Source organism: Triturus cristatus, chromosome 3_2 (assembly GCF_964204655.1).
Source record: "Triturus cristatus chromosome 3_2, aTriCri1.1, whole genome shotgun sequence".
Taxonomy (NCBI): Eukaryota; Metazoa; Chordata; class Amphibia; order Caudata; family Salamandridae; genus Triturus; species Triturus cristatus.
In genome coordinates this window covers 769,719,682-769,735,240 of record NC_140584.1, presented here as the reverse complement: position 1 = coordinate 769,735,240, position 15,559 = coordinate 769,719,682, and the positions used below count along the sequence as shown (strand labels likewise).

The 15,559-nt window shown below is 48.9% G+C and overlaps 1 protein-coding gene across 1 annotated transcript in view; it reads right to left on the bottom strand.

The window, feature by feature from the left end:
- Positions 1-1,859: 1,859 nt before the first annotated feature.
- LOC146858066 (uncharacterized) overlaps positions 1,860-15,559 on the bottom strand; it is a 167,336-nt gene continuing 153,636 nt past the window's right edge. The window contains exon 5 of the mRNA XM_085647097.1: positions 1,860-2,069. Within this exon, the coding sequence (XP_085503223.1) occupies positions 1,860-2,069 (210 nt within the window). The remainder of the gene's footprint in view (positions 2,070-15,559) is intronic.

Genomic DNA, 15,559 nt, shown 5'->3' with positions numbered 1-15,559 from the left:
CGCCTCCCCGGGTAGAGATTCCACCACCCCTACCTGTACTGTACAGGGCTCTTTGTCAATGGGGTGTATGGTTACCTGGGCAAGAGGGTAAGGTCTCACATCCCCGTGTATGCAGCGGATGTGTACCACTGCGCCGTATATATACTGGTTAGGGAGGACGAGTCGTTTTTGTACCATTGTCGGCAGCCAGAATCTAACAGTGCTCTTACAGTCCTACCGTTCATCCGTAAACTCACATAGAAGGAGCTCCCCATCTCGGCTGAATACAGTATGGTTCTTGGCAGGTAGCCGACCTCCATTGGCTCCTCGGTTGTTTGCTTCCTAGGGCAGAGTCGGGCGATGTGGCCCCATTCCCCACATTCAAAGCACTGGGGTCCTCGGGTGGGAGGCCCCTCAATCCTTCCTGGTCTGAGTCTAGGTGGTTCGGGCACGTATTTCTGTTTCTTGTCCCCTTTGTAGGTGTTCGGTCCTTTTACCATTTTCTCGCCTTCCCCGCCTGTGGTCTTTGGCTGTGCTCGAGCATAATTCGCGGCCATCTCTATGGCTTGTTCAAGAGACAATCCCTGGTGTTGTTTCAGCCACCTCTGAGTGGCATACGGCAAGGCCTCCATGAACTGCTCGAGGTAAATCTTTGTCATCACCTCCTCTTTCGTGCTGGTCGCAGGTTTCAACCACTTATCGGCAGCCATCTTGAGACGGAAGAACAATGTTTTGGGGTTCTCGCCAGGTGTCCCACGTTCCTTCCGGAATCGGAGGCGGTATGCCTCTCCATCAAGACCAAGGTGGTCAAGGATAATCTCTTTAATGGTGTTTTAAGGAACAGTTCCCGAGGGGTTAGCCACCTGATAGGCAAACTGCGCCTCACCCGTCAACAGGGGAGCCAAAAAGAACGGCCATTTCTCTTCTGGCCAACCTAAGGCTCTGGCGGCTCTTTCCAAATTCATTAAAAAGACATCGGGATCTTCCCCTGGGAGGTATTTCTGTAATGCTACCCCGGATGGATTAGGAACGGAAAGGGGACGCCGGTCTATAGGCACCGAGAGGGACGGGACCGCCCCGGCCTTCTGTAGACTCTCCATCTGCGCGGTTATGGTGTTCTGAAACAGATCCCGGTCTGCCTGGGCCGACGTCATTTGTCTTTGAACAGCCCATTCCAGTTTCTCCTGTCCCTGAACGAGGTGTTGAATGAGGGCGTCCATCTTTTCCATACAGATGGGCTGAGATGTTATATCCCACTTCTGACACCAGTGTAACGGGCTTGTGGTGACAGATACGCAGGACCAGGCTAATCAGTTATCAGGAGGGTTTTATTGCACACAGTAGGCTGGACAGTCTTGGCTTCCGAAATTATACAGAAAGATTGGCGAGTCCCACTTATCTGGACGGCAAACAAAGTTCAGTGTACGCTGTGCGGGTGTCCTCTTAAGTAGTTTGTCCGGCCAGGATTCTCAGTCCGGTTTGACTCAAAAAGAAAAGAAAATCAACAATTAGGAGTGTCGCCTTGCAACGTAGGAAGAAGGGCCGGGAGTGAGGGACACCATGTTTTGGTTCTGACGACTCGCGTTTTCTGGGAGACGTGCCTAAGTGCTCAGGGAGGGGTACTGCGAAAGGGGGTGATGGTTATTTACAGAGGGCTAGCAGGGCTCACGGTGTCACAGCAAATGGAGGCTCCTTTTTCCCACCCAACCCGCGACTTTTCCCCGTACCTGCTCCAGCCACGCTCCTCCCCTGGGAACGTGGCAGGGCGCTTCGCGGAGACGTTGGCCTCCTGGCTTGTTGAGGTCCGCTCCCGGGGTTCTCTTGTCAAGGGTTGCTCTCTCTCCTTCCGTCCACTTGTCTCGGTCCGTCTTCCTCCTCCACTACGGTTCTCTCTCCGCCTCCCGGGAAACGCCGTCCGCTGTCTTCCTGGTTTCGCTCTCCTTTGAACTTCCGCCGCTTGTGATGTCGTCCAGGGGAGGGGTTTTGGTCCATGGGAACTCCGCATTAAAGGCACCATGTCCTTTTTCTTGCCTCCAGTCTTGTGGAATGTACGGAGTCCACTCGTCCGTTCGGGGGTGTTCCTCTGGTGGCTGTAAGACAATAGAAGGGGGCAGAGAAGCGTCAGATGACCAGCTGTTCCATGAAGTCTTTACTGGCTCGGGTATGTCCCGTGCCCTGTCACACACACATATCACACACCAATGAACCAGTGAGATTGCCAACACATCATGCATAACCAACTATTGACTCATGTCTCTCTGCACTGTCACAGGTGACCAAGGATATTCACTCTGCACTTGGATGATGACACTCCTCCGAGCCCCGAACACACAGTCCCATAGGCAGTACAATGCGGCACACAAACGCACCAGCAGCATCGTGGAATGCACATTTGGTGTGTTGAAGTCACGTTTCAGATGCCTGGACGTCACAGGTGGAAGGCTCCTGGACTGCCCAGACATCGTGGGCAAGATGACTGTTGCATGTTGTGTGTTGCACAACATATGTGTACGCAGCAAGGCACCATGGATACCAGTTACAGAGGCACCGGACGATGATGATGAAGATGAGGCAGGTGGACCACACTCCACTGCAGCCGCAGCAGGAATAGCCCGCAGGGACACCATCATTGCAAATGTCTTCAGATGAGCACGTCACATTGTGATAGTCCTTGGCAATCATGGGGCAGTACAGTATGACCACAGGCACAACACGTGCAAATAAATGCATTTCAAGATGACATAACCTAAGTGCATGTCACTCATCTGTACAGGCACATCACTCAGCTAAGTATGAGTGCGACATGTGTTGATGCCGATTTTATGATGTGTTCATGTATGGTGGGTGTGTCACCTCTGTGCAGAGAGGCTGTTTGGGGTGTCACGTATTCAAACTGCCAGTTCTGTGTGTCACAGTTAGTAGGGTATCCCACTCTTCGGCGTTTCACATATGTCCAAGATCATTTCATTTTGGATGCCATTTGTGACCTACAGGGGACAACAGGGCTCCTTTTGGGGTCAATTATGTGCCACCATGATGCAGGGATGCCCCTGTGACTCAAGTCCCACACCATGGGCAACATGTATGTGAGTGGGAGTCACTGCCCCTAAATTCGTCCACCCTGACATAATTGATTGATCATGGGCATGACACGTCTGTGTGCAGCAGGGGTTGCTTGTCCCTCTGCAATGTGAAGGGGAGTTGCGGTTTCACTGTGTGTTCCATGCATGTGTCTGCATTGGCGCAGTTTACATGCAGACTGCATGTCAATGTACATTGTGACTGTGAGGAGATGCCTATGTGATTTTATTTTTGTCTGATCTGTTTATTAGGTTTTCACAGATATAACATATTGACAGGGATAAACTGTTTCCAAAGAACCAGTAGTTATATTTGCATATACCGAATTCAGTACATTAAAACAGTATAGTAACATGTGAGTAATACATTCTGTCTTATTAACGTGGGTTATCCTTACCTGTGGTCTAACATATATATATCTATATAATCATTCCAATCACCGTCCAGTTCCTCCACATAGCACAAGATAACTGTATTGTATGCATGTATGTTACTTACATATGTGCATTCCGGAGCGTTTCTTATCAACCATGTCATTATAACCAGATTTCGACCAGACAGTCGTTTGAATATAACTAAAACCATATAACAACCAATTGAAAGGACAGGGAGAGAGCTCAGGGATACCCATATGAGCGGGAGGAAAGGCAATACCCATAGTGTACATATCGATTATACATTCTCATATACACATCTATTATCAATAAATATTAACATAATTTGTCGAAGGCATATTATACATATAACGTAATCTAGATCACAGTTTAAAACACATTACAACACTTGTTCAGAATATTTTTAGTCAACATTAGGACCATCAGACAGGTGATCCTGAGTCACCATCCCTTGCAGTGTGCACAACATTACATTCCATGCCGTGGAAATGGGGTATTTATGGAGCCCCAACGTGTTCTCCCTGACCAATGAAACTGCCTTAGCCTTGGGCCAGTTGATCATGGAGTACAGCCATGCCTGTATCAGTGGGGGTCCCTTTGCTTTCCATCGGCATGTAATAAGCCTTTTAGCCACAACCAAACCCAGGTCTAAAAATCTGGAAGAGGCTTTATGCTTCTTGTTTCAAGGGAATATCCCTGTGATGCATGCCTTCCAGTCCTGTGGTATTTCTCTATCTGTGCACGTGTTCAGGAAGCGGATCACCTCCCCCCAATACGAGTGTAATTTGGGGCATGACCAGAGCATATGTAACAGATCGGCCCCTACAGTTTTGCATTGCTGGTAGCGTGCATCTGCCTTGTTAAAGTATCTATTAATCTTATCTGGGAATAAGTACACTCTGTGCACAACATAAAATTGGATCAGCCTGAAGCGTGCGTTTCTGGGGATCTGTCTGGGGCTTTCTAATAGTATTGACCTTTCCAGGTCTGTGTATGGTCGCGCCATATCAATCTCCCATTTATTTTTCAATGGTGTTAAGTCCATCAAGGTGTGTTCCCGAATGGATTCTGCAAACCATTTAACAAGGTGTCGCCCCGTCCCTATTACATGTATATACTGCATAAGGAGATGCGTAGGAAGTTCCTGCGAAAGATCTCCCCACTGCTGCCTCAACACAGCCAACCAGGAGGCATGACTCAAGAACTGCCCCTGTGGGACACCCTCCTCTTCAGATATAGAGAGGAAGGGTCGCAACGTGCCCTCCACATACAGATCCTCCAGAGTAAAAATGCCTGCCCTATGCCATTCAACAATATCCGTCCCCTGGACATGCCCCCCTGCCTTCAGCATACCTAGCAATTGAATGGATGGTGCATATGGTATGACATGTCTAGTAAGTCGTAATGCCCAATGAAAGCATCTCTGAGCAATCTGCACTGGAAGAGAAAGCGGCTCATACGATCTATTGCAAGGGTGAAAGAGAAAAAGGATCTTTTCCAGAGTGTATGGGGGCCCATGCTCAGCTGTGTCTGCCAGGTGTAATTCCTCCACCCACTTTGCCACCCACAGTATCTGGGACGCCAGATAGTAATGTTCCATATTGGATAGGGCCAGCCCACCATGTGCTCGAGGCAAATATAGTTTAGCTAATGCCGCCCTGCACCTGGAAATGTTCCAAATAAAGTCTCCTATTGTGGAAATTTAGCTTGTAAACTGAACATTATCTGCGCCATCTTGCCTCTCCTTAGCGCCACGCACAGCGAACGCACGGCTGCCATTTTAGGCACCCCACTCTCTCTCCCGCTCATTGTCGATCGCCAGCGCGTTCCCCTGGCGCTGCAAGCATCCCCCCGCGCGCCGGCCACCCCCGCTCTCTCATACACGGGCCATAAACCCCCTTCCTCTGCGCCCCATTGTCCGAACCGATCCCAGGCCATCACCTAGCCCTGCGGATGCAGTTTATTGCCCCTACTGTAAGGGAAACACCCCACATCAAAGGGATTACAGTGGATCAAAGCCCCTACCCCCTGAGACCCGGACGGTTGCACACACCCCCGGGAAGTGGCGGAATATCCAGCTGCGTGATAGCCATCTCCTACTGTGGGTGGGGTGGGGACTTCTACTGTAGATATGTGTGGGAACGAGCTTGGAGTGGGGGTTCCAAGGAATGTCTTTCCGTACATCAAAGTCTCAATAAGAATGTACCATATGTAATAAAGCAATAAACCTGTGTATAAGAGACCAGGTCTCAGAGATGCAGTTAGAGCACCTAGTGACGATACCTTGCTGTCTGATCTGATGTGTTCTGCTCCGACGGAATAAAACTTTGTTTCCTGCCTTCCAGTCTCCGGCGCCTGCCTCTTTCATTGGTAAATTATCGAGTGGTATGAGAGGCGATTACCGCCGGGCAATACTTGAAGGGTTATCGACTGAAATTGCCGCTACCATTTAACAATTGGCGTCCCAAGCGTGGGGCCCATCAGAGACACGTGGATCCAGTGGGAGAGGTCCTGACGACAGAGTGAACGACTGCAACGATCGGGAGAGCTCCTGCCCAATAGACCCTCGTCTGGCAGCCGATCATCCGAACTTCACTGGTTCCGAGCAGACCTCTCTCGAGTGATCTACGGTCCTGACTGGGAACCATCAGGAGTGCCGCGGCAAATACGGAGAGTAGAGGACGATCGGGCGCTGGAGGCGGAAGACGAGAAACTGTCCACGCGGTCCGGGTAAGGTCGTGATACACGACAAATTGCGAAATAATTGATTGATTGTTTGAAGCTTTGGAATACTAGTATTGCTCATTGATTGTGCTCATTGATTGTTCTCTTTGAGATATTCGCTGTCTACAAACGGGGAGGAGTAGAAATACTGTCTCTCTCTCTCCCTTTGCAGATAGTGAAGGGTAGGTAACGCAGACTTTTGTCCCCGTTGAAACCCGTCGTGCCTATCTTTATCTCCCCACTGATTGATTGTCCGAACATTGATTGTTTTGAAGAATAGTGCTCTTTGAGATATTCTCTGTTTGCAAATAACGTAGAATAGAAATATTCTGTCTAGTCTTTGCAAATAGTGAAGGGTAGGTAACGCAGACTTTTGTCCCCGTTGTAACCCGTCGTGCCTATCTTTATCTCCCCATTGATTGATTGATTGATTGTCCGAACACTAGTTGTTCGATATTGGTTCTTTTGGAGGTATTCTCTGCTTACAAATAACGAGGAATAGAGATATTCTGTCTAGTCTTTGCAAGCAGTGAAAAGATAGGTAGTGCTGACTTTTGTCCCCATTGAAACCCGTCATGCCTATCTTCTCCCCACTGATTGGTAGTTGGTTCTGCCCGGACCGCTTATTAGAGGTGGACCATCCGGCTCCACTGGAAGGCACCCCTAATAAGGACATGTTCACTAAATATGGACTAGTCGCCGTAGCTTATACCAAGCTATGGCATAAATATACAAAGAAGGACCCCGAGAGTCAGTGGCCACTGATGGGATCCTTCGACGACCATAAGATAGAAGTGCTAGAAATGGCGCTGCGTAGCAATAAGACGATGCCTACTATGCTTGACAGTATCGGTATGTGGCGCAAAGAAGCAACGCAACGGAAAAAGAGGGAAGAAGTAAAAGCAGAAAAGGAATTACGAAAGGCAGCTCACCTTGCCGCTAGAAAGTTAGAAGAAGAAATAAAGGAGAGAAGGGAAACTAAACTAAGACAGGAGCCCGAAACCTCAGGCCAGTACGCTGTTAGGACCCCTTCTTTGCTCTACCCTGAGTTGTCCTCTAAGCAACGAACGAATGACGAATTACTATTAGGTCCCCCAATCATTTACATGCCCCCTCCATACGCACCCTCCCAATCGGTAGTGCAACACCCACAACCCCCAAACACGAGCGAAAGCAGTACAGGGGCCTCGGTCCTCACGGCCTCCGCACCGACCGAGCCTCTTGTACTGAACACAACGTCGGCAATGACGTTGGATGACCCTGAGATAAGAAAGAAAGATTCCACCAGAATGAATCGACTAACGAAGGATGAACGAGCAGGAATCGACAAAATAGTAAAGGCACTGGTGGGATCCTTTTTGACCTTACAAAACTAAAGTAGCGCTAGAAGATAGCCCTTTGAGGGATATATGAAACCAAGGGAAGGAGCCAAGCTCACGGACGAGACGGCCACGAGGTAGCCCGACTCCATTACTCTCGCTACCTAAACATGTCTGCCCTACTGCCCACCCTGCCCAATAAGCATGACAAAATCCTGCAAAAACGGAAGCCTGCTGACACCCACCATCGACGTCACCAAACTAGGGCTAGATCGCGCTCAATTGGGCTATGTTATTTTTCCAATTACACAGTAACATCCTTGTGCTCGTTGCCAGATTGCAAATATGTACAAACACTCCAACGAAGTAGTATAGTTATAACATTTTAATAACTTATAAGATATAACAAACACACCAACAGGGTAAACAGGTTAAAACACGTTTTAAAACAACTATTTACATGACAGTCTGCTGCAACCTCCATCCCAAAGCCTTAACGTCCACGTGACACCGTCCTCGCCTCTCCTTCCTCGAAATTGCAACATTGGCCTGTTTTGGGCGGTCCTTTTAGTCAGCTCTGGGCTATAAAAACCATGCCAAATCCATCGACTTCAGTGGCGGACGGTTGTGCGAATAGGCCGGAGGCTATACGAAGCGCCAAAACTCTAACAGCGCCAAGATGGAGTCTGCCACGCTGGGCGGATCTTCCCATTCTTTTCTTCTTTCTTCAATAACGGAGGGGTGCCCTGGCCGGGGGAAGCGCCGCGGACAGGCCTCCCCCACCTCCCCAGGTGGAGGCTCGCCAGCAGATGAGGGCACCCCAACCGTCTTTGACTCGCCGGCCAGCTAAGCTGCACCCAACCGTCTTTGACTCACCGGCCAGCTGAGCTGCACCCTGCCGCTGCACGCGACCACCGGACAACCGCCCAAGCACGGGTTCACCAGGATCGCCACTAGCGCCGGTGGCGATACCATCCAAACTGCTGTCGTTGCTGCTACTGGAATCATCCCGGTGGCGATACCATCCGAACTTCTGCTGTCGCTGCTACTGGACCCACCCGGTGGCTGTACCGAAGAGCTGCTACTGCTGCTGCCTTTGACTCCGGCGGTCGGCTCCTCCGGATCCAGGCCTAAGCCCACCGTGAGACAATTCTGGACTCGGAAGCTTGTCTGCTTGGGCGTGGGCCCCACCCTTGACAGAATGCTCCCCTCAGCTTTGCAGAATCGGCTGGAGTCATTTGACACTCGACTCCCACGGACTTCCGGTAAGGACAAACCGCCGCCATTGCTCTTTGCCCCGGACGGCAGCCACCTTGCCTCCGCTTGGTGCAGTAAGAAAGACTGGTTCGAAGTGTCGGCGGAAGAACCCGCCTGCTGCCCCGCCCCAAGAACGAACCATGGCATTTCTACGGGGTCGCAGTGACGCCATGCTGACGCAACGTTGACGCTAACGAAAGTTCTCGAACTACCGAAAGGAATTCTGGTCCAACAGCTAATTCATGGAAAGACTTAGACTGTACTCTGGCCCGACCTCGCCCCAAGATGGCGCCGATGTAGGAGAGGCCTACAAACCCTTGTGGCGTTCCAGTCACGTGACATTTGTGTTAAAAAGAGATATATATATATATATATATATATACGCGATGCTTCCACACATGATGGTCGGGGAGGGGCGGGGAGGGAACCGATTTTATGCCGTAGTAGTGTTGCTCATGACACTCGACGCCTCTCACGCCGTGGCCGGCCTGAACGGTTGTAGGCCCGTATCTTGTATACTGACATTGTTTTAAATAAAGGGCCTCTTGAAAGAATTACGGAATCAGTGTCATGACTAATCACATAGGTTGATAAAGATTTCTTCTTTTGAATAAATGATTGTTACTCCCAAGCAATAGAAAACAGATAATGCAGTCCCCATTTGCCTGAATCTTTTTGATTAACGGAATTTGTACCCATCACACCTATCTTTTTCCAAGAGTTGTTAAACAATGGTCAACCATAGCTCAGGGTATATGCCGAACGCAAGGTATGGTATCTTGCACCTTAATACACGACCGATTGAGAAATGCATGTATGACAAGGGAACCCGAATTTAGGAAATGAATAAATTAGAGCATCTTTGTCTCGGACAAAAAGAATAATAGGTCTGTGGTATTACCCATTCCTGCGACTAGCCTGGTACGTGGTAAGTAGAACTTTTTCGTGTCTGCGCGCGCTAGGGTACTTTTGAATACTGCACATCCCCTCCCCTCTTTTTTTCCCTCTATAGGTCACGACGAAGTTCCGACTGAAGAGTGGAGTGGACAATGACCGCACCAAGTTCAATATCAGGGAAAACATAGACAAACGTTGTGGGGTAGTGCGTAAAGTGCAGACCACCATTGGGAACATGAAAAACTGTATGATATGACTGTGTGTGTGTGCTACAATTATACGGTATGACTGTGTATGCATTTCATGCTTGGGTCACTTGAAGAGAGCGTCACCGTATGATTGAAGTGCTCGCCCATCGACCAAAAAGGGAGGAGAGTAAAAAGGTCCAACACCTCCCCCCCAAGATAAACTACAAAAATACTGAATATACGCAGCATGCTTAGGAAAGAGGACAGGAAAGGAGAGGTCCCCATACTCAGCGTAGCCCTGAGTCTCCGTCTTAAGTTTCTGCGCTTGATGCATGTGCTGTTGCACCCTATCCGGTATTTGTGTGTACGTGATCACCGAATTTATGTCTTTCCCCCGCTTGTGTTTCCTTACATAGAACAGACCCATGCTACTCCATGTTGTGTGTGCACCAAGTGGCCTATTTTTGTACCCATGTCTCTCTCTCTCTCTCTCGTTTTGTGTCGTACATATGCCAAATAGCCTACTTGATGCACACGGCTCTCTCTCTCTCTTTCTCTCTCTCTCTCTCTCTCTCTCTCTCTCTCTCTCTCTCTCTCTCTCTCTCTCTCTCTCACTCCCTCCCTCACTAAAAAGCCTTCTTACCCTCTTTCTTTTTGAATAAATTAACGACACATACCTCCTCGGTAAGTGTATAATTGGCCTGGAGCACGGTGGTGTTCGAACAAATTGACTGAAACAAAACGACCGTACTTTGCCACGTTACTACCTCTCCCTTCTACAAATATTGAGCTTAATTGGCTGAGAAAAGAAAGGACAGGTAAGACGACTGATGTCTCCCAATTTGGCCCTCATCACGGGGACTATATGTCAGTGGTTTCCGTTTTTTCAGAGCTTTAACAACACCATCTCCACCGCCTAGAATTACCCCCGCCCAATTACCCCGAAATAGAATGTCTAAAGCACCCCGTTCCCCCAAAATAACCCCAGCCCTATACTAGCCGCCTCAGAGTATTTCGAACGAAACAGCTGATGACCTTATTCTCTAATAATACATCGCCTAAACTGATAAAGGGTTACCTATTGTCGCCAGCAAAAATAATGCTTAGCTTATGTTCCTCCCCGAAATGGATACTCGTGAACCCATGACAGTAGCACCTCGCACTTTCTTTTCATAAACTTAGCACTCCTCGGAAGAAAATATGTATTAACAAAACTTGTGTTGAGACGAACGAGTCTCTGCCGGAGAAGCCGGTTCGAATTTTTAATAGACTAGAAGGTTGACAGATGTCAAGCTTCCTGCAACCAGTATCGGGCGCAGGAATCGGCACCTAGAGGGCCAGACGATGGACAGGGACACCCACAGAAACTTGCACCACAGCAATGATTAATAGATTAGTAACGCACACACTAACATCAGAGTTAATAGACACCAATCATACAGCAACCGATAAAAACATGTCCGCAACTACTCGGTGGTTGGGAGAGAGGATGAAGTATGTAAATGTCTTCCCTGCCAACTCTCTAAGATTTTTGTTTCTTGTACCCATTCAAAGATAACCTGCGGCCATCGGAAGAGAGGGGTCGGACGTGACGCACAGCCTGGCTGCGGACCATGGAACATCTATGGCATCGACCAAGGGGGAAGCATCGAAGCAAAAAGGGCGTGAGACGAGGCACCAATATCAGGATGATAAGTGATAGAACGAAGGGCTATATCAAGGCCCCCTGCTCACTGACCAGCGTGCCTGAAGTCCCAACCCATCGGGCCCGATTGATGGGCCCAGTGCTGGAAGATTCTGCTCTCCTTGGTCCGCATTTTGATCCGATCCCACTCCACCCCCTCTTCCCTCGGCATCCCGAAGCACGTCACACCCTTCTCTCTCCCTCTCCCCCTTTTATATGGATTATGAATTTGACTTAACTACAGAAGAACAAAAAGCAGGTACCCTGTCTCAAAGTACCTATGATGAACTGTGTTAAGGAACAGGACTGTGATCAGAGAACAGCGAATGGTCACACCCTGCCACGTGAGAGATTGGATTTGAGCTGGACCTTAGCTCCACCGCCGGTGCTCAACAGTGCCAACGAAAGAAAAACAACAATAAGAGCTTACCAGTGATGGCTCTTCATAATAGGACACTGGAAAGAAGAACCCATGTTAAAGTTGAAAAATCCTCTCCCAACCACCATTTTATATTAACTATCTTCCTATCGAGTTTTCATGATGTTGCATCAGTCACTTCCGACTGCACACTGAGAAGTTTAGAAAATCTAACTTTGTATAATGACATTCATACAACACCAGCCATGCACACGACTATACTGACTATCTTTTTGATCCACACGAAGTCTGGGCCTTAAGTAATGTACGAAATATCCCTTGTTTTGCCAGAAACATTTTTGCTTTACAGTATCCTATTTGTGCTCCAACGAGCTCCCTTCCTCCTATCCCTGGGCCTGACATGCGGCGCAGCTGATATGATTTTGTATGTACTACCTCCTCGCCTACGTTATCAACTGTATGTAACTATGAAAAAAAAGTGTGTCAGATTACTCCTGCCTGCCCTAAAAACTCTGTATCTCTAAGGAATGTATGGAAAACATTAACGATATTATAGCTGGAGGGTTAAAGAAGGTGGAATGTCGGCCAGGCAAGCTGGCGAGATATGTTAAAAGGGAGGACTGTGGAAATTTAGCTTGTAAACTGAACATTATCTGCGCCATCTTGCCTCTCCTTAGCGCCACGCACAGCGAACGCACGGCTGCCATTTTAGGCACCCCACTCCCTCTCCCGCTCATTGTCGATCGCCAGCGCGTTCCCCTGGCGCTGCAAGCATCCCCCCGCGCGCCGGCCACCCCCGCTCTCTCATACACGGGCCATAAACCCCCTTCCTCTGCGCCCCATTGTCCGAACCGATCCCAGGCCATCACCTAGCCCTGCGGATGCAGTTTATTGCCCCTACTGTAAGGGAAACACCCCACATCAAAGGGATTACAGTGGATCAAAGCCCCTACCCCCTGAGACCCGGCCGGTTGCACACACCCCCGGGAAGTGGCGGAATATCCAGCTGCGTGATAGCCATCTCCTACTGTGGGTGGGGTGGGGACTTCTACTGTAGATATGTGTGGGAACGAGCTTGGAGTGGGGGTTCCAAGGAATGTCTTTCCGTACATCAAAGTCTCAATAAGAATGTACCATATGTAATAAAGCAATAAACCTGTGTATAAGAGACCAGGTCTCAGAGATGCAGTTAGAGCACCTCGTGACGATACCTTGCTGTCTGATCTGATGTGTTCTGCTCCGACGGAATAAAACTTTGTTTCCTGCCTTCCAGTCTCCGGCGCCTGCCTCTTTCATTTGTAAATTATCGAGTGGTATGAGAGGCGATTACCGCCGGGCAATACTTGAAGGGTTATCGACTGAAATTGCCGCTACCATTTAACACTATGATACCCTCCAGTGATCGGAAAAAGGAACCCTGCAAATAAATCGGGAGGTTAGCAAAATAGTAAAGCAAACGTGGCAACATCACCATTTTAATCAATGCTACCCTGCCTATGACTGAAAGATTGAGTGTTTTCCAGAATTCAACTTGGGATTTTAAAGCTGTTACTGCTCTGGATACGTTGCCATCAAGAAGATCTTGATCAGTATGGTAAATTCGTATGCCTAAATATCGAAACACCACCGGTTGCCATGTCACTAAGGTCCTATCTACCACTAAGGGGGAAGCTTCCATCCCAGGGGTAAAGGGAAATAAACAAGATTCACCTCAATTCACTCCCAGACCAGAAAGTGAAGCAAATAGCCTTAATGTATCCGGAATAACCCCTGGAATTGCCCACAGATCTTTAATATAAATCAGGATGTCATCTGCATACAGCGAGACTGCATGCAGACCATCCCCAAGGCAAATCCACCAGTCAGGTTCTACTGCCGCAATGCTATTGCCAGTGGCTCTATGGCCAAGGAGAAAATTAGTGGAGAAAGTGGGCACCCCTGCCTAGTCATCCTTTCTATCAGAATGGGTTTGGAAAACAATGTACCCATACGTATCCTAACTGTGGGTGATCCACATAATAGCTGGATTAAGCTCAGCATGTATGGCCCAAAACCAAAGCGCCGGAGAACCTCAAACATGTAAGGCCACTCCACTGTGTCAAATGCTTTCTCTAAATCTAGGACAGCACAGCCAGCTGCTGGCCAGCTTACCACAGCACAGCGCATCACCCGGAACAGTCTGCGAATGTTGAGAGATGTACTTCGAGCTGGCACAAAATCATTCTGATCTTGATGCACCAGTTGAGGAATGACAGGCGCCATTCTGCTCGCCAGGACTCCATCTAATATTTTATAATCCCCATTCAACAAAGCCAGGGGCCGATAAGCACTTGTACACGTAGGGTCCCTACCTGGCTTAGAAAGCATAATCAGGTAGGCATCAGTCATAGAGGCCGGAAGGGAAAGGCCGTCCAACGCCTCTTTGTATACCTTAAATAAATGCGGGCTGAGAAGATCAGCGTACGTTCTATAAAATTTGTGAGGAAATCCGTCCAGTCCCGGTACCTTGCCAGACGGCAAAGCCTGAATTGTATCTCTGATTTTGTCCAAAGTAAGCGGGGCATCCAATTCGAGGCGTTGTTCCTGCGTAAGAACTGGAAGGGAAAGGCAATCCATAAACTCATATATCGCGGCCTCGGGAACATTCAGGGTGGACTGATATAATTTTGAAAAATGTGTGGTCATCTCCCTATGTATTTCATGCTGTGTATTAGAAACCCCCCTTCCTGAGACCAAAGAGCAGTGATGGGACCCGACGTGTGTTCCTGTTTGACCAAGAAAGGAGGAGTCCTGAGCGATCTGCCTTAGAGTGCACTAACGCGGAGTGTGCTGCAAAATGAGACATTGCTGCCGCTCTAAAAGTTCAGCGTGTTTGTTGCGTGTTTCTAACAGGGGGGCAGTACCTACCTCGGTTGTAACCACTAGTGATTCCAATAGCTGCAGCTCACTTTCCACCCTCAGCAGATCTGACTCTATCTGCCTCCGCAATCCACATCTCAGTCCCAGACATTTCCCTTGCACCGCAACCTTCATAGCCACCCACTCCACCATGGAGGACGAAGCAGTCCCAGAATTTAGCGTAAAGTACTCATCTATAGGGTCCCCTATCGATTCCCAGAACAATTGGTCCTCGAGCATCGCCGGTTGAACCCTCCAAGTTGGGATTCCAGGAGTCTCGTGGTCCCAGGCTATTGTGATGCAGTGTGGATTGTGATCAGAATGTGTGCGACCCCAATATTTAGCATCTGTTACATAGGGAAGAAGCAACGGGGAACCAAAAAAACGGTCTAGTCGTACATGCAAATTATGAGGAGCTGAAAAAAAATATTCAACCCAGCGTTGCGGTGTCTCCAGATATAGACCAAGTCCCATCTGTCCGCCAACCCGTTAAGAGCTGTGGCATTGGCCGTAGCAGCCGCACAGATCTATCTGTAACCGTATCCAGCACGCTATTAAAATCCCCTCCAATTACCCATGGAACCTCACACCATTTCTTTAACCCTTTCGATGCGCATGACGGAGCGGTCCCGTCATGCGCATCGGTCGCGCTGTGCGGATGACGGAACCGCTACGTCACGGCCCCGCCCGCGCAACGAACCTTCAGCACGGCGCGGTAATCCGCGCCGCGCTGAAGGGGTTAACTCTCGAGATAACAG